Source organism: Benincasa hispida, chromosome 8 (genome assembly GCF_027475165.1).
Source record: "Benincasa hispida cultivar pf3 chromosome 8, pf3_genome.v1.1, whole genome shotgun sequence".
Lineage (NCBI taxonomy): Eukaryota > Viridiplantae > Streptophyta > Magnoliopsida > Cucurbitales > Cucurbitaceae > Benincasa > Benincasa hispida.
In genome coordinates, this window is record NC_143485.1 from 54,411,122 (window position 1) to 54,430,012 (window position 18,891).

The 18,891-nt window shown below is 38.9% G+C and overlaps 1 protein-coding gene and 1 pseudogene across 5 annotated transcripts; one reads left to right on the plus strand and one right to left on the minus strand.

Annotated features, from left to right (window-relative positions):
- The first annotated feature begins 6,121 nt into the window (after window positions 1-6,121).
- On the plus strand, window positions 6,122-11,758 carry LOC120083024 (RNA pseudouridine synthase 6, chloroplastic-like). Of its 5 annotated transcripts, none has more exons than XM_039038507.2 (10): window positions 6,122-6,490; window positions 8,120-8,248; window positions 8,348-8,602; window positions 8,688-8,769; window positions 9,081-9,196; window positions 9,284-9,338; window positions 9,946-10,057; window positions 10,386-10,555; window positions 10,670-11,004; window positions 11,305-11,758. In XM_039038507.2, exons 1-9 carry the CDS (start codon window positions 6,255-6,257, stop codon window positions 10,952-10,954), a joined length of 1,440 nt encoding a protein of 479 aa, XP_038894435.2. In that variant the 5' UTR covers window positions 6,122-6,254; the 3' UTR covers window positions 10,955-11,004; window positions 11,305-11,758. The 5 variants fall into 5 exon arrangements, with proteins under 5 accessions (XP_038894435.2, XP_038894439.2, XP_090172792.1 ...); XM_039038511.2 differs by having other exon boundaries at window positions 6,142-6,490; window positions 8,359-8,602; XM_090316666.1 differs by having other exon boundaries at window positions 6,153-6,490; window positions 8,380-8,602.
- On the minus strand, window positions 11,397-17,991 carry LOC150034678 (uncharacterized; annotated as a pseudogene).
- Window positions 17,992-18,891: the final 900 nt, after the last annotated feature.

Consider the following 18,891-nt stretch of genomic DNA (forward strand, 5'->3'; position numbering starts at 1 on the left):
TTATACATTTGTTCCAATATACATGTGATAGATATTAAATTCCGTCTCATTTTAGAATAATACAAAACATTTTTAAGTATGATATATCTATTGTTGAAAAATAACTTCAAGTCTCCCACTGCTTCGGCCAAGACAACCTCTCCTATTCCAATCTTAAGGGTGATCTCGCCTTCTTCAAGCTTTTTCCAGGAACTAGTTTCCTGAAAAGAGAAGCAAATATGATTAGTGGCTTCTGAATCCAATATCCAGATTGAGGTATCATACTCCACTAAACATGTTTCAACAACTAGTAAATCATATTTACCTTGTGCTTCTTTCGAGGCAGGGGCCTGAGGACATTCCTCAATTAAGACAAATCTCAGGTCATCTATTACTAGTGTTGAATTCAAATTTGTTTTCCATGTTGAGTAGTGTTGCCGTTAAGTTTTTCAGAAGCTAATAGTTGAACTAAAGAGTTAGTCATGCTGAAAAGAAAAACATATCCTTTTTAGTAAAAAACATTAATCTTTTAAATCCAATCAATTTTAGCAAAAGATAATGTACCCATCATTATTTATGTTTGCAACGATATTTAACGGTTTAGAATAACCCTCACCGGGGGGTGATCGACTTAGCTATATGATGATCTTTACTATCGAAGATATGGTAAGGTAAGCAGGATACTACTCAGTTCTACGTGCACGTAAAATCTATGGTATTGACATTGATGAGATTAAGCAAAAGAGCTCTCTCTCAACTAAGGTTATTACGGATTGAGAAAAATGACTCTCTTGCATGTTCAAACAAAGAGTAGAGGAATTTTACAGGAAATGTTGATGAGTTTTAGTCCAGGGTTTTACATGCTATGATTTTATATTTCCAAAATTTTATTTCCAAAACTTGGAATGTGAATGTAAATGTTTTATTCTAAACATGTTTATATCATGAGCTATGAAAGTATTATTTATTTAAAAGAAATCACTCACTAGGTATTTTCAACTCACTCTTTTTAATGTTTTCCTCCCCAGGTAGCAGCCGACGTCTCAAAACCTAGCAGTTCTGCCAGTCAGCCACTTCTCACGAATATAAGAAGATTTGAAGCTTAAGTGGCTCATCTTGTTTTGTTAAACTTGGATCTTATGTTCATGTTGTGGGAGTCATGATAGAATTTTGAGTGGTTGTTATAAATAAAGTATCCTACTATGTAAAAACCTGTATGCTAAGTTGTATAGACATTTTGATAATAATTCGTTGTGATTTATAAAACTATTTATCAGGTACTAGAAGTATAGGTTCATGGAAGTATGTTGGCAGTATTTGTCATAAGAGGATTGACAATTTTTATCTTCACACTTCTTCTTAAATTATGAGAGTAATTCGAGGAGGGGTGTGACATACTTATCCTTTTGATGGCTGAAGTTTGAGTGGAAATAGACGTTAAACATTGGTTTTCTTTTTTTATCATGGCCATACTCAATCTTTGGAAGACTAAAGATCAAATATTTGAAGGCTTGATACAATCGAAGACAAAAGCTCTTTGCTCGGTTTCTTTTGAATTATCAACTTTTTCAATAGTTATATGATTGTTGTCAACTTTCGCTATGTTGACAACATGACATATAATAACTTCTAATATTCCCTTTGGATGATTATCAAGGAATTTTCTTGGTAAAAATTCTGCCAAAATCACCGGCCGTTGAAGTTGAGGGAAGTCTTTGTCTTCTTCCTTAATAAACATAGGCTTCCATGCCTTTTTTTCCCTTTATGTTTTTTACTCTTGCTTTCTCTTCTGTAATTTTGATGCAAGCCCGACTCCTTTTGGGTAGAACCTGACTTTCCATTCTTTCAACAAGTCACAAGGATCCACGCTTTGTCATCATCTTCAACAAGCTCGTCTTTATTTTGAAAATATTTTGTTAAAATCTCTTGTTAGAACTGAACAACTATAAGCTCAAAGGTCCCAAACTGGATGAAGCTTTCTCTTTGATCATAAGACGCAGATATGTTGGAACACTTGAAGTCGTCGCTATTGCAGTGTGATTTGTTTGAGCTATTTCATCAAGATCCAACTCAATCTTTTTTTTACGAGCCAACTTCAGAATTAGCTCTTTTAGCATGAAACACTTTTCTACAAAGTGGGTAATGACCCAGTGATACTTGTGTTGGGGTCGATGCCCTTAATCTCATAAGGTCCTATAGTTTGTAATTGTAATGTACAAACATCTTATTTATTTAACAAAATATATGGTGTTTTATTTTATTTTTAGTTGCATTAACCACAAACCAATAAACCAAGATCTAAGGTTATCTTGTAGCTTAAACATGTATGCAGAGACATACAGGTGGATCATGTTTAAGTGGTAACCTAAATGGTTTGTTGTAGATGGATAAGGTTGGATACCTTGTCCTAGTGACATAACGTGTATGACCCGCTTTGTAGATGTTAAAATTGTTGTAAAATGCTACAAATGAACCGATCTTGATCATTCATGTGGAGAGACATGTGAGCGAGGATATTCTATACAAAGAAGTTTGTATAAGACAAGACCACGAAATGACTAGTCTCATTATATAATGTCGTTCATAATAAATACTTACATTTCACCAGGATGACCATAAATGACATGACCTAAATCCTTACTGAATTGTGAACTCCTACCTATAAAGGCAGTCCTTTGATTTGTATGGGTGAGAGTGGCCAGATCGCCAACTCAACAAGCTTACCATTTTGAGGATTCGTTTGATTGGTGAGCTGGGAACACAACTACATAAGACGTAATTCACTCTTTCCCCAAGGTAGGGGAAAATAGATAAATTACTCCCTTAAGAGTTGATTCCGAGGCTTGAACAATGCAGCACCACATCCTCTTCTGACCTAAGAGGAGTCTAGTCATAGTTGGACTATGATTTATTGTTCACTAAAGAAATCAGTGGTACTTAAGAAGTTAGATATAACTATAGAACAAAACGGTAAGTTTGGCCAAACTGTATTTTCAAGCAATTTGTTAAGGGTCATTGCTTTGTTGACTGATTATATCCAATGGACACAAAAATATATCTGTAATGTGAAGAATGCAGCTATTGGCCTTTAGTAGAGTGCCGACAGTTAATGGATGTTGAATAATTTAATTAAAGATTTTAATTAACTATTCAAGTACTATTGAAGCTTCAATCTACAGGTCCATGAGTCCCCTCTGCAACTCAACAGGGACTAAATGAGAATCAATTTTAGATTAATTCGAATTGTTCAAATTAATTATGTGATATAATTAATTCTACTTAATTATATATGATATAATTACTATAATGTATTTGATACATTATTTGAGAGGAAATAAATATTTGAATTTGATTCAAATATTAATTATGGTAGATTCATATAATTAAGTTTAATATAAATTGGGTTTATATTAAATATCATGCATTGTTGAGAGAATGAAAACTATATGTTATATTGTATTTGATACAATATTAAACTATAGGTTATGTGTTATATTAGATATAACATATAGTTTAATATATATTATATGATAAGGTAGTTATCATATATTTATATATTAAATTATTTTAGTTTATTTTGAAAATGGCTTTGGGAGGGAGTTGTAACTCCCTTCCCCCCTATTTCTCTCTATTTTAGTACATGTGTGGAGAGAGTGCAAAATAGACTTGCAAAATTCCAAAAGGAGATTGAAGTTTTTCTCTAGAAAAACAATTTTTCCTCTCAATCACTTCCTCTGTTCCAAAAACCTAAGAGCCCACAACTCCTTGGTGATTCTCATCCCATTAGAGAATACAGGGGGCTCTTTTCGTGGTAGTGACCATTTGGATCAAATTTGTTCGTGATAGATCTGGAGAAAGAAAATATGTGAAGAAGGATTCTTCAACGATAAGTTTTCTCACACGCTAATTCTCTCATTTCCTTTTTGTTTGCATGCAGTAAATTTATGATTATGCATAACATTTATACTCTGTAATTTTAATTTTGTGAACATAAATTTTGGATCGATCTCTACGCTTTCGCTCAAGGACCTTCAGAGGTTCCTTCAACTTTCAGTAGTGAGGATCACCTACTTTCCCTAACTGCTCCAATTGCTTGCATTCTAGCAGTTGATTGAGTTGGTTCTCTAATAATTGCTTCAACATGTCTATAACATCAAAATTAGGAAATGGATAAAACTTTTTCTGTCTTTCTTTAAGATTTGGGTGACACTTCTCGCCCTTATTGTGTTTTCTTTCAAATTTTGTTTGTTTTCCTTTTAGAGGAAATTTTGATTGGAGTTGCATGAATGACCATAAATTCTCTAATGACAATATTTACGATCTTTTCAGTGTTCTTGGTTTCATTCTTGTCCTTTCTCCCTTCAGGGACTAGAAAATCTTTAGTTTTCTTGTTGGTGATGCTAGCTCCATGTCATGTGTGCGCGTATCGCCAACTCCTCAAATGTATGAGGTTTTATCCCTTGTAGGATGTAGAGAGGCTCTCAGTGCATGCCTTGGGTGCACATATCCACCACAGATAATTCAGTGAGTCTATCTTTGCAATCCAAACTTAAAGCTCTCTATTGGTTGATGTAGTCGATGACCGCCTCTTCCTTCTACTGCTTGGTGCTTGTTAGCTCCATCATGCTGACGATGCGCCTAGTTCTATAAAGTAGTTAAGGAACTCTCTTTCCAACTGTTCCCAACTATCAATCACTTCCAACTCTAGATTAGTATACCAATCAAAAGCATTTCCTTTCAAGGTATGGACAAATTTCTTGACTAGCAAGTCTTCTCTAGTCCCTACATTTTCATAAGTTTCACTGAAGTGAGCAATATGTTGTTTGGGATTCCCCTTTCCATCAAACTGCTAGAACTTTGGAGGTTGGTATCCAACTGACATTCTCAGAGTCGATTCTCTTTGTGTACAACTTGGAGTACATAAAAGAAGATTGTGATGATCCTCTATACTTAGCCCTTATGAAGTTTGTGATCATATCCTGCGATTGTTGAACTGACAAAGAGGCGACAAAAGTGGATTGTTGCAGTTGATTTTCCTGCAAGACAAACTTTTCTTTGTCATTGTCTTTGGTAGTTGGAGGTTGACTCATTAGTTGTTTCTCGAGCTTGCATTTGACCTTTTAAAGCAACTATTTCATGATTTGCTCCTTAACAATTTTCATTAGGAGATTTATCTTCCTTTCCATCTCTGCTATGACTGACTCAATCGATATGTCAGTCATCATGACAGACACTACATCTAAGTGCAATTCTTTCTGGATCAGAAGTAGGAGTAGAGCTGTCAAACAAGGGATTTTCTCTAATGATGATCCCACCTTTAGGAAATTCCATCCGCCGTTCCCATACTTTCTCCGTGATGACAGAGCCTTGTTCTTGCTCATGCAGGATTCCTATTGATTGACTATGGGTGCCAGCTCCCATATAGGAGCTGCTTGCAGCAGTTGCCTTAGATGCACTTTTTTTTAATGTCATTTGTTGATTTGGATGACAAGAGACGGATGAGAGGTAGAGATATCCCACCAGACGTGCCAATTTGTTTGCACGAGATTTTAAGAGAAATTATAAGCAAAGAGAAACACCTAGACGAATTAACCAGGAGTAGTTCACTAGGAATCCTAATAGCTGAAGGACGTCAATAGAGGCGACGTCGACTATTGATGGTATGGAGGAAGTCACTGCTACTCACCTACAACGACTTCACAGTAATCAATTGTAATGAAAATATGGTATACAGAGTCGATAACTACATCAGACGACCGAAGGAAATCATTTTGATGGACGACCACGGAAGAAGAAGAAGAAGAATCAGTCAAAGACAAAGAAGTTGATTCAACTGTGAAGTTGTACGATTGGTGAAGTTGAATTGCACACATGTAGAAGAATGGGCTTGGGTATTTTTGAATCGACGTGGGTATTGGGCCGAAATAATCGTCGATTAATGGGTTGGTATTGTTGGTCTGATTCTTTAGTGTGGGTTTGATTCTTCTTCAACGTGGATATTGTTGGTATTTCACCACTAATATGAAAATTTGCTATAAATGGTAAATAGTTTGACCCATTTTTCTATATTTAATCTATTAAAAGAAAAAAAACTCTCCCACTCATATTATTTTTTTTATTTTTTTCTTACGGGAAAATTTCCTCAATTACTCCTCAGCTCACATTACGTTGGCGAAATTGTCCCCCAAAAATTATCCTCTCGGGGCGAGAAGGAAAGCAAGCATCGTTTTGGTCTCACCAGCACCAACTCATCCCGTCTCCCAAGCCTCCCAAGGATGCTAGCTTCCATGAATATCTCTCTGGTGGCCGCCCATGGTTGCCGTGGCCTCTGTACATCACTTACCCTGCTGCGAAAATTGGCGAGAACTCGTGCTAATCTCAGTGCTGCCATTTGCGGCAATTGCTTTGCTGCTCGGCGTTCTTTTAGGTTGAAGAGCAACGCGTTCCCTTGTGAATCCTCAACAGCAGACGTTACCTCTACACAAACTGCAACTAATTCTGCAGAAAATGGGTACTGCTAATTTTTTTTTCATACCTTCTTGTTTACTAGATTGATTGCTAGTTTGAATAGGGATACTGTTGCTTAGTTTTGTTTTAAACGATCGCGTAACAGTTAGCTAAATGATCACTCGGTATTCTCTATAGGATCGCTTAATAATCTCTATCTGATCGTTTAGTAATATCTAAATGCTCGCTTAATATTCTCTAAACGCTTGCTTAGTATTCTTTCAACGATAAGGAAATGAACGAAATGGAGGGAGACTCTATCGTAGTAAAGTATTCGTAGAGACACACGTTCACCAAATGGTTTGAAGACTTTTTAAAAATTGGGGGTAATTTTGAAATTTCGTATGGACAAAAGGTGAGTGGTAGAAAAGTTTTTAGGAAGATGTCATTGGTAGAAAATTTTTTGGGTTTCGAGTCATTTTATGAAATTTTTCTATTTTAATTGTAAAAATGTGAGATTACGAATTATTTACCTATTTAAGTTGTTTGAATATTTCCATGGTTGTGGGAGATTTCATCGTTGGTCATTCCCGCATTTCTACTTTATGTCACTCCTTGGTTTGAATTAGAATCTTGTTTTTCATTGTGTATTGTTTGTCTTATGATAAAAGTTGCAGAATAAAAGCAAAATGGAAGGTTAAGAAAGAAAAGGAAAGAGGAAAAAACACCTATGGCCGATGGCTCAAGGGTCCGTCGGATGGATGACCCAAAGTTGCGGAAGAAAATGATTATTCCTACCTTTTGAATTGGAGGTTTTTTTGACCCTAACGTCACATTGGGAAGGAATTATCAAAATAGAACCTCATGTACATGGATTGGCCTTTGCTGTCTGGACTTCCTCTTTCTCTCGATTTCCTCTCTTTCTTGCACTTTCGAACTCTCACTTTCTCACACTCTTTTGCACTCTTGAACTCTCACAGTCTTGCGTTCTCACACTCTCGCTCTCTCGCTCTCTCGCACTCTCGCTCTCTCAACTTCCTATTTCTTTTGATTTTCTCTCTTTCTTGCTCTTTTGCACTCTCACTCTTCGCTCTTTTGCTATCTCGCTCCATTGCATCTAATGTTCTGGTGGCCAATGACGACACTTCTGCAACGTTCCAATGGTTGGCGACAAATGGAGAATGACCAACACAAATGGAAGAAGGAAAATTGAGAAGAAGAAGAGGAAAAGGAAAAAAGAAAACTAGGGATAGTTTTGTAACTTTGGCTCATGATGATGTAAGGAAGAGGGGAAAATTATTAAGTTTGGAAAAATGGGGCAAAAACCATTTTGGGATCTAAGATGGGGTTTTTTAATCAATTATCTCTTTGAAGAACTATATGCATTATATATGGACTATCAATCATGAGCATTGAACCCATCTTCACCGGTTGGCACTAAAAAACTTGTAGTTGTCGCCAAAACTGGCGTACTTGTTAAGAGCCCCAAACTTCAATTTTGCCTTCTACTGTCAGATAAAGGAAGAAAAAATGGGTTTCCTGGCACCTTTGCTGATTACTCTGTTAGATGCTTAATACACTTGCAATAATCATGATTTGTTATTGGATTTTTTCATCCTCCGAATCCCTGGTATTGATTCCCTTTTTATGATTCCTTTAGAATTTAGCATGCTCAGAGTGAAATTAATTTCAGGTATCCTCAATATCATCGTTTGCTTCCATGTCCCTCATTCAATAGACCACCACGAGTTGAACATCTTGTCGTTTTGGAAAGGGGACCTGTTCTGGAATACATCTCTAAATCATTGGATCTTCCTCCTTTGTGAGTGCTATCTTTTTGGTTGCTCATAATAATTGACTATGCAACATAATCTTAAGTCTAATTTAGATTAAGCAATGAATTTAGTTTCATTGGTTGAAGGTATGTTGCAGATCTCATTCATTTTGGTGCAGTATATTATGCTCTAGTATGCCCACAGCCGCCGCCAACTGCAACCCCCGAGGAATTTAGACTATTCAAAAAATTTACTGAACCATCATTTTTGAAAGGGCGAATATCTATCAAAGGGAAAACTTTGAGAGAAGCTCAGAATACTTTCAGGATAACTCATATTGACGAGTTTGTGGAAGTTGGAATGTACTTGCGTGTTTATGTGCATCCCAAACGCTTTCCAAGGTGAAATAAACTACCTGTTTTTCTTTTCAAAAGCAAAATAATGTTCATAATGAAATGATGCTAGTTGAAATTAACAATCATTCAGGTGCTATGAAATTGATTGGAAATCAAGAATTATCGCTGTGACAGATTCCTATGTGGTTTTGGACAAACCTGCTGGTACATCGGTCTGTGGTTGAACCATTAATCTCTGGCTTGAGGAATTATTTGCATTGCCTTCCATTTGTGGTGACTGTTGGTAGTTGCATTGTTTCTTCCCGTAACATTATGCAAAATTTGATCATGTATGGTGTATGCATTTTGGTGATATGGATAAATTTACAGATGTTACAATAACATGGCACCTCTGAGGCCCTAAGTTAAAAAAACTGATGATGTAAACCATAACACTTGTAGAGAATGACACAATTTATTTGCATCAATACCATCTAGCGGACATTCAATTTTAAGCTGTTAACTATGATCAATATTCTGTCAGGTTGGAGGCACTACTAACAACATCGAAGAGACTTGTGTAACGTTTGCAACTCGTGCTTTAGGATTAACATCTCCCTTGTGGACTACCCATCAGATTGACAACTGCACTGAGGGCTGGTAATGGTGTTTCTTACATATATTCTCATATCTAATATAATGCCTCTCTTCAAAATACTTGTTTCATTCATTTACGCATTTATGCAGCGTCATTTTAGCTAGGACAAAAGAATATTGCTCCATCTTCCATCGTAAAATCAGAGTAAGTTTCATGGTCTTATTTCTTGAGTTTGACCATTGGGGTTGTCACTAAGCAATAGCACTATTCAAAATATTGTAACATTAGTTATCTATTTATTTATTTCTTATTATTATTCTTTTACCATCCTTAAATCTCTGTTTATTCACTCAATTTTCCAGTCTTATCATGTACCTTGAAATTTCAATATGAAGTAGTTAAATATTCCCTCTTAAATCTTCTTCATGCATATAATAGTGGTAAAATATTAAAATGCTTCATTGTTCTCTCTCTTAATATGAAGTCGTATCTCTATGATAAAGAGGTGTATCAATGGAACGAAAGTGAAAACTGGAACGAATGTGGAAACAAGTTTCACAAACATTGCATTTGAGAGTTTGAGACTCTCATTTTTAAGCACTTTGCACCAAGAGGAAGTTAAAATGGATTTATTTAGTGATATATTCATGATAAAGAAGCTGAACAAGCTGCACAAGCTGACAAGTTATTTATTTTTAATGGTCTTGGTAGAGTATCCATTATACATATTTGAAATTTTAATAAAGTTGTTTGTGTTGATGCTCTTTATTTCTTAATTTGATAGTAATGCTTTACAAATTTTTGTTTATAGGAGAAAAAGGTTATGAAGCTTTATCTTGCTCTTGCTGCTGCTCCCATACCAATGGGAATAATAACACACTATATGCGGCCAGTTAATTTGGCTCCTAGACTCGTTTCAGAAGGCAAGTTTCACAATCAAGCATTCCAATAATCATCGGATATTGCTTTGAACTATTTGTTACAATTTTTCATATTGGAGAACATATGTATACTGTTTGATTATTGTTATGCAGCCACAAACTCAAGAACTTAGAAAATCAGTCTTAACTATTCTTCCAGCAAATTAACATGCAAATGGTGGTCCTAATCATTAACATTTCAACTCCCTCCCAACCTGACACCTACGAGGGTGTCAACCTCAACCTTCAACCCTGACCACAAATGTACCCATACTAAGGTGTGATAGGCAGTTTACGTCCTTTGGTCACTTTAAACATCTTCTACTTGCAGATTTTATTGATGGATGGAACTTTTGTCAGCTTGAGGTGTTGGAGTGCAGAGAGGTTTCATGGCCAGATGCTGATATTGAAGCAAAATACTATATTGAAGATTGTGGGTGGCCCTCCAAAAAGAAAGCATTTGAATGTAAAATCAACCTCTTGACTGGTCGGACGCATCAGGTTCTTAGCATAGTCTTTCTGTTTCTGCATTTGTCTTTGTTATTTTGAAACCATCTTCAGAAATTCTTGCATTCATCGTTCTTAAAATAAATACGATATTTTCTGATGATGCAGATTCGAGCACAACTGGCTGATTGTGGAGCACCGTTGGTTGGTGATTCCATCTACATGCCTGCAGCAGTTGCAGAGATGGCTAATCCTGGGTTGAATCCATTTGGAAAATGTAAGAAAGAGTATACAAGCGAAGAAGATAAAGAAACTGCAGTGGCAGAGTGGATTGCTCAGCACGGAAAAGAACCGGCTGTTGCTATTGGACTGCAGGCTTATGAGATTTCATGGGATTCGGGGAAGCACATTTACAATGCTGGGACTCCTTGGTGGAAGCTGGAACAGTTATAGCTCGATATTGACTCCAAGCCATAATTTTGCATTAGCCAACAATCTGCAAGGTTATTTCGACCACCCACACAGAAAATAGTTGAGAAAAATGCCAAGCGTCTGCATGGATTGACTTTCTAAGTACCTAAAACTATTTTTTCCACTTAAAAACACGTTTTAAATATTTAAAAAGTCAATCAAAACACTCCTTAAGTATTTTGTATTGCTCTAAAATCAAGGTTTTTATTTACAAATATATCTTAACCATCTATGACCAGCTTAATATAAAGTTAAGGAATGAAACTAACAGCATTCAATTATCAAATCAGTCGTGTACAGGCAATGACATTAGTAATTCTCATATAATTCAGGGTGCTGCTTACTTGGAACACTTTCCTTGACGCAACTGCAGTGGCATGTGACCCATCAAAGTTTGGAAAATGAAAATTTTGTACTAGGAGGTTCAAAGCTTTGGAGGTATATTCAGAGTCGCATAATCTACAGGGTAAAGCCCAAATCTTTCAGTTTGTATATATATATATTCATTCAGCCATTCAAAGTTATCCAGCAAAGACCAGGCAATGTACCCTCTCACATCTGCACCTTCCCTGAACAAGCACCACATCATATACAATCCGGACAAGCTTCAATTCAATCAAGGCCGCACAAAATGAAACTCCTGTTTTCTGTTGGATCATTGGATGAATATGGTTAAACTCAAACTTTTCAGTCTGTCTGTCTATTGGTATTTTGTGGATGTAATCAAATTTAATGTTATATGTATGGAATTAAACAATATATAGTCTATGAGTGGTGTTCCTCGAAGCATTAGATCTTGGTCCTTTCCCAATCAGAGTGAAATGCAATTTGGTTCTTTTTGGAAGGGCTAAACTAAATCCCTTTCTGTCTATTTTCTTTTTCAATTAGGTGCCAAAGTATGCTTGGTGTCACAATCGCTCTTTCGGAAGTTTCTCTTAGCGATTGTGCGACACTTGTTCCTGCTCACGAACAAGTCAGCCAACTCGAACACGGACTGTCGGTGGCACACCGAGTGCGTTTCGCAACCTCCACCCTCGTTTTAGGGAAAACGGTTTTAGAAAACGGGTTTGGAGAAAAGGTTTTCGTAAGAAGTTTTTGTGAGTGTGAATAAAGAAAGAAAGATTGTAGTAGACCAGAAAGCAATAAGCAACAACAACAACTTTATAGAGTACTACTCCGGGTATGAGGAAGTGATGGTTAGTCTTATCCCCATATAGTGCATTTTGAACAAAAAGCCAACAGGCACCCTTACATATGCAAAAGGGCAAGTGGTCACTTACAATGAAAATGTAAAGAAAGCAAGCTAACTAAGCTAATACAATACAAGATATGAAAGTATGTTAGAAGGGGGTTGGATCGGGCATGCGGCCATGGGCAACAGGCCCTGGACAAGCATGACCGTGACATTGTCCCCCACTTAATTGGTTGACGTCCCCGTCAACTGACCTTGTTCAAAATCTGCGATGGTTGGAGCTGCATTCTTCAAATCTTCGGCCCGCTCCCAATTGACCTCTTCGTCGGGGAGATCTTTCCATTTCACTAAGAACTCTGTCAGTTCTCGTCTGGGTCTTCCAACACGGGGCGTACGTTTATTCAGGATTTATGCAACTTCTTTCTCAGCGGAATTCTTCATCGTGACCGGTGGGCGCCTTAGCATGTTTCGTTGTTCATCCTCGAGATCGGGATGATAGGGCTTCAGGATACTCACATGGATGACAGGATGAATCTTCATCCATGAGGGTAACTGAACCTTATATGAGGTTCTCCCGACCTTCTCAATTACCTCCACTGGACCTTCATATTTCCTTACTAGCTGTTGGTCTTTCTGGCCTCGGAAACGAAACTGTTCCGGTCGTAGCTTGATCAGGACCTTGTCCCCGGCTTGAAACTTGAGGGCCCTCCGCTTCTTATCAGCCCATTTCTTCATCCTTCTTGATGCTCTTTCTAGGTATGCGCGAGCTATCTCAGAGGTTTTGCTCCAGTCTTTAGTGAAGTTATGTGCCTGAGGACTTTTGCCTGCATAAGGGTGGTCCACCAAGTATGGCATGAGTGGCTGTCTACCGCACACCACTTCGAAGGGCGTTTTTCCGGTCGCGAAACTCTGTTGGCTATTGAAGCTGAACTGAGCCACATCTAACAATTGGACCCAGTTCTTCTACCTAGTGTCGTTAAAGTGACGCAGATATTCCTCGAGCATACTATTGAAGCGTTCCGTCTGGCCGTCAGTTTGGGGATGATAGCTAGAGGAGATATTCAGTGTTGACCCCAATATTTTGAACAATTCTGTCCAGAATGTCCCAGTGAATCTTCCGTCCCGATCACTAACAATGCTCGCGGGGACGCCCCATAATTTCACGATGTGTTTGAAGAACAGCTGGGCAGTCTTTACGGCTGTGCACATTTTCGGCGTCGGGATGAAAGTGACATATTTTGAGAACCGATCGATGATAACAAAAATCGATTCGAACTCTCCCACCTTGGGCAAATGGGTGATGAAGTCGAGAGACACGCTCTCCCATGGTCTAGAGGGCACAGGTAGGGGTTCCAGCAGACCCGCTAATTTCGCCCTTTCGACCTTGTCTTGTTGGCAGACAAGGCAAGTCTTGGTAAATTGCATGACATCGTCTCGAAGGCTTGGCCAATAGTAGCCTTGTTTCAGAATAGCATAAGTCCTCTGCCAACCATTATGTCCTGCCCACGGTATGTCGTGACACTCCTTCATCAGCGACCTTCGTAACTCCTTGGATCTAGGGATGTAGAGGCGATTGCCCTTGGTGTATAGTAAATCGTCTTCCACCCAAAACTGGCGTGTCTTCCCCTCTTTGGCCAACTTTATGATGGCCTGCGCCGCTGTGTCGTTTGTCAAGTGAGTTTTGACAGTTTTTCGTACTGTTGCACTCAACGTACTTGCTTGTAGGCGGGCGAACATGCACAGGGCCGCATGTTCGCTCTTTTGGCTAAGAGCATCGGCCACTTGGTTACTTTTCCCCGGTCTATGTTCAAGTTGGAAGTCGAACTCCGCTAGACACTCCTGCCACCGTGCCTATTTCGACGACAACTTCGGTTGGTTGAAGAAGTGGCAGATGGAGTTGTTGTCGGTCCTGACCACGAACTTGGCCCCTAAGAGATACTGTCTCCAAGCCCTCAAGCAGTGAACTACTGCTAACATCTCTTTCTCGGAGGCGGCATACCTCCGTTCGGCATCATTTAGTTTCCTACTCTCATACGCAATGGGGTGTTCGTCTTGGAGGAGGACACCGCCCAACGTGAAGTCAGAAGCATCAGTCTCTACTTCAAATGGTTTGGTCACGTCGGCAATTCCGAGGACCGGCCCTTCAATCATCACTTTCTTCAAGCCCTCAAAGGCGGCTTGACATTCAGGAGTCCAGCTCCATTGGCTATCTTTCTTCAACAGTTCGGTTAATGGCCCTGTTCTTCTCGAGAATCCTTCTACGAACCACCTATAGTAGTTGGCTAGCCCGAGGAAGGATCGTAGTTCGGTCGCGGATGATGGTACCCTCCAGTCTCTGATCGCGGCCACCTTGCCCTCTTCCATACCAATTCGACCACATTCAATCACGTGGCCGAGGAAATTTATGCGCTCTTGGGCAAAGGAGCACTTCTCTTTCTTTACATACAACTGATTTTTCCCCAGCTTTTCGAAGACTAGTTGGAGGTGATGTCGATGGTTCTCTAGCGAGGCACTATAGACCACAATGTCATCGAGATACACTACGACGAATTTGTCGAGGTATTCGTGAAACACTTGGTTCATTAAGGTATAGAAAGTTGCTGGAGCATTGGTGAGGCCAAAGGGCATCATGAGGAATTCGAAGGCTTCATATCTCGTGACACAGGTCGTCTTAGGTTCGTCTCCTTCAGCAATTCGGACTTGATAATATCCCGACCGTAGGTCCAACTTCGAAAAATACTTAGCGCCATGAAGCCGATCAAATAAGTCAGCAATGATAGGAAGGGGATATTTGTTGCGGACTGTGAGCTTGTTCAAGGCCCGATAGTCGATGCATAACCGGAGGCTCCCATCCTTCTTCTTCTGGAACAGTACTGGGGCTCCGTAAGCGGCCTTCGCCGGTCTGATAAATCCTACATCTAACAATTCGTCTAACTTTTTTCGGAGTTTGGCCAATTCTGGCGGGGCCATCCGATATGCATTCTTGGCAGGCGGCTTTGCCCCTGGTAACAACTCAATCTCATGGTCAATCCCCCTTCGTGGGGGTAAGGACTTGGGCAAGCTTGTAGGCATGACATCCCGATACTCTTCCAAGACAAATAGAACGTCTTGGGGGATCTCCTCTTCAGTGGATTCAACTGATTCTATCGGGATGGCCATGAACGTGGGTTCGTCGTGGGCCAGGCCTCTCTTCAATTAGAGGGCTGAGATCATTCTCACCCCATTTTGCTGCTTGATACTAGTTTGAACTACGGTGGGTGTAGATCCGGTAATGACTAGACATTTGGCGAGGGGCATTGGTATGACTTTATGTTCAAGTAGGAACTCCATCCCCAATACCACGTCGAAATCATCCATCTTGACAATCACGAAGTCAACGAGGCCCTTCCAGTCTCCTAACTTCACCGGAGTTCTCTTTGCTATCCCCGTAATCGGCAGGGCTGCAGAATTCACAGCTTTCATCTTCCCTGCATCTCTTTCCCAGGTCAAGTTCAGGCGGCGGGCTTCCGTTTCAGCATGAAGTTATGGGTGGCCCTGGAGACGACCATAGTGTTCTTGGCTGATCTCTGGTTGACCCAAGCATCCACATACATGAGTCCTTTCTCTAGTGGCTCCATCGCCTTTCCCATTTTCTTCTGGAGTGCAGATAAGAATTTCAATGCCCCCATCCTGTGATTCTCAATTTCTGCAGCTGGCTCGATTACCGTCTCCTCCAGTTCAGCCTTGTCTTCGGAGGTAGAGGCTAATGTGTCTTGAAAAGCATTGAACGCGGTTCGATTTGGACATTCGCCCGCCCTGTGTGGCCCTCTACATATGAAACAAGACAGGGGGCGATTGTAATTGTTATGCTGTTGCGGCGGCCCCTGCCAGTTGTTTCCTAATCTCAGTTGGGATGATTTACGGTCCCCCCCTGTGTTCTTGTCTCCTCCCCCAGGTCTGGGAGGACTGGAACGGCTGTTTCTGTTTCCCCCATTTGAGGAAGTTGATTGCTTCCTCACATCTTGCGAGTCAGTGCTAAGGTCGTATAGCTGTTCAGCTGCCGCATAGGCAGAGGGGAGATCTTGTACTCTCTGTTCATATAGTTTTGATTTCGCCCACGGTTTCAGCCCTTCAACAAAGCAAAAGACCTTGTCTTTTTCAAACATATCTCGTATGTCCAACATGAGTCCTGCAAACTGTTTTACGTAGTCCCTGATGTTACCAGTTTGCTTGAGCTCTCGGAGTTTTCGTCGAGCCAAGATCTCGACATTTTCAGGGAAGAACTGCGAGCAAAGTTCTTGTTTCAATCTGTCCCAAGTATCAATAGTGCATCGTCCTTCCTGTATGTCTGTAAATCGTGATCTCCACCACAATTTTGCATCTTCAGCCAAATGCATCGTTGCTAGTGTGACTTTCGACTCTTCAGTCACTGTGTTCGCCGCCTTGAAGTATTGCTCAAGGTCGAAGATAAAATTTTCCAGGGCTTTTGCTTCTCACACCCCACAGAAGGGCTTCGGCTCTGGGATTTTTATTCGGCTTACTGCCATTGCTCCCCCAGATGGGGTTTGGTTCCCTACCGCTCGGATGGTGAGATTCACCCTAGCACTCACATCTGCTATCTCAGCTCTGACGACGTCAAGGGCCGATCGAAAGTCTTTAGACAAATCGGTTACCATCTGAAGTATTACTTTTTGGGAGCCGTCCAGCTCTTCGATGCACTCCTCTATGTGGGCAACAGAGCCCGATGAGCTATCGCCACGTTCAAAGTTACCGGACTGTGCTGTTTTAGTCTCGAGGGTCTCTACCCTCATCATCAATTCTCTGACGGGTAATCTGTCTAGGCGGCCCACTACCGCATCAATTCCATCGGCTTTCTCAGCAACTTCTTGTAGCCGAGTCTCTAGGAAACGAACACTATCCGGGACCTCTCTCAGGTAAAGCATTTGCTCTTCTATCTCTACCAACCTATCCACATGGGACTTGTTTAGGTTTTTCGTCGCCGACATGATCACCGATCTTCTCTCTGTGAGCCGACTTGGCTCTGATACCAACTGTCACAATCGCTCTTTCGGAAGCTTCTCTTAGCGATTGTGCGGCACTTGTTCTTGCTCACGAACAAGTCAGCCAACTTGAATACGGACTGCCAGTGGCACACCGAGTACCTCTGGCAATCTCCACCCCCGTTTTAGGGGAAACGGTTTTAAAAAACGGGTTTAGAGAAAAGGTTTTTGTAAGAAGTTTTTGTGAGTGTGAATAAAGAAAGAAAGATTGTAGTAGACTAGAAAGCAATAAGCAACAACAACAGCTTTATAGAGTACTACTCCGAGTATGAGGAAGTGATGGTTAGTCTTATCCCCATATAGTGCATTCTGAACAAAAAGCCAACAGGCACCCTTACATATGCAAAAGGGCGAGTGGTCACTTACGATGAAAATGTAAAGAAAGCAAGCTAACTAAGCTAATACAATACAATATATGAAAGTATACTAGAAGGGGGTTGGATCGGGCATGCGGCCATGGGCAACAGGCCCTGGACAAGCATGACCATGACACTTGGCTTGTAATAATTGTTAGACGTAGATTAAAATATTGTATGCTCCTTCAAAATCAGTTGATATAAATTTGAAATACTTCTCTCATTCATCCAACAATGAAAAATTTTCAATGACATTGTGTTCGTCTCATCTAATAATTTTCTTTTATGTCCCTTTTCATAATCATAGGTCAAATGACAAAGTTTCTGGATTAATTTAGCCCTCCTTCAAAATTGTTAATTGCCAAAGTGATATCATTCTCTAGAAATTACCCCTACCCCCAATTAATTTTAAAATTTGGGTAGTTATCATAGTTAATGTTGCCCATCAAATTTTGGAAAATGATGAACATTTTTTATTTCATTTAAAAGTATTTTGTCAAGCAGTCATAAAACCAAACAAGCTAGTATTTATTAATTTTGAAAAAAAAATATTCACATTATGTATTTTAAAAAATTAAATCTATTTATTATTATTTCACCCAATCGAATTTAAAGATTTATTTATAAGATGTACACTAATTTTTTTTAAAGTAGAAGAAAATGAAAAATGAGACAATTTTTTTTAGAGATGATTTTTAAAATTTACCATTAAAAAAATTAAAAATATCATTTTGGTCCATTTATTTAAGCTTTCAAATATCTACTTTTAGTCTCTGTACTATACATTACATAAATATATTTTCAATTTATAGTGGAAAGAAGATAATAAAATAATTTTTAAAAAATAAACAATAAAGCATTACGGACTTAATTTAAATTTTTTTTGGAAGTACACGGCTTATTATTATTACTAGTAGTATTAGTGGTGGTGGTAGTAGTAGTAATAATTGATAATATGTGCGTTGTGAGATTAAAATGATATTTTAATAAGAAAAAAAAAATATATCTTTTTGGTTCCTAGGCTTAGGCCTAGTTTCCATTTGGTTCTATGTTTTAAAATGTTACACTTTTAGTTCTTAAGTTTTTATTTTGATTTTAATTTAATCTCTAAGTTTCAATATATTATAATTTTACTCGTAAAGTTTGAGTATTGTTTCAAATTGAACTCTATATTTCAAAATTTACACTTTCAACCTCAACTTTTCACTATATACCTACTTTCAGATTTTACTTTTACTTTTTATTAATTAATTAAAAAGAAGTATAATAATTATAATTAATTATATTTCTATTTTTCATCACTATTAACATTGATTCTAAAATTTCATTTCA

What these genes read in the sequence shown, in the direction of transcription:
- LOC120083024 (XM_039038507.2), top strand. Translation starts at nt 6,255, where the DNA reads ATGCTAGCTTCCATGAATATCTCTCTGGTGGCCGCCCATGGTTGCCGT. An exon ending in ACAAACCTGCTGGTACATCG is followed by an intron (nt 8,770 to 9,080) that starts GTCTGTGGTTGA and finishes ATATTCTGTCAG; the next exon opens with GTTGGAGGCACTACTAACAA. An exon ending in TGACTGGTCGGACGCATCAG is followed by an intron (nt 10,556 to 10,669) that starts GTTCTTAGCATA and finishes CTGATGATGCAG; the next exon opens with ATTCGAGCACAACTGGCTGA.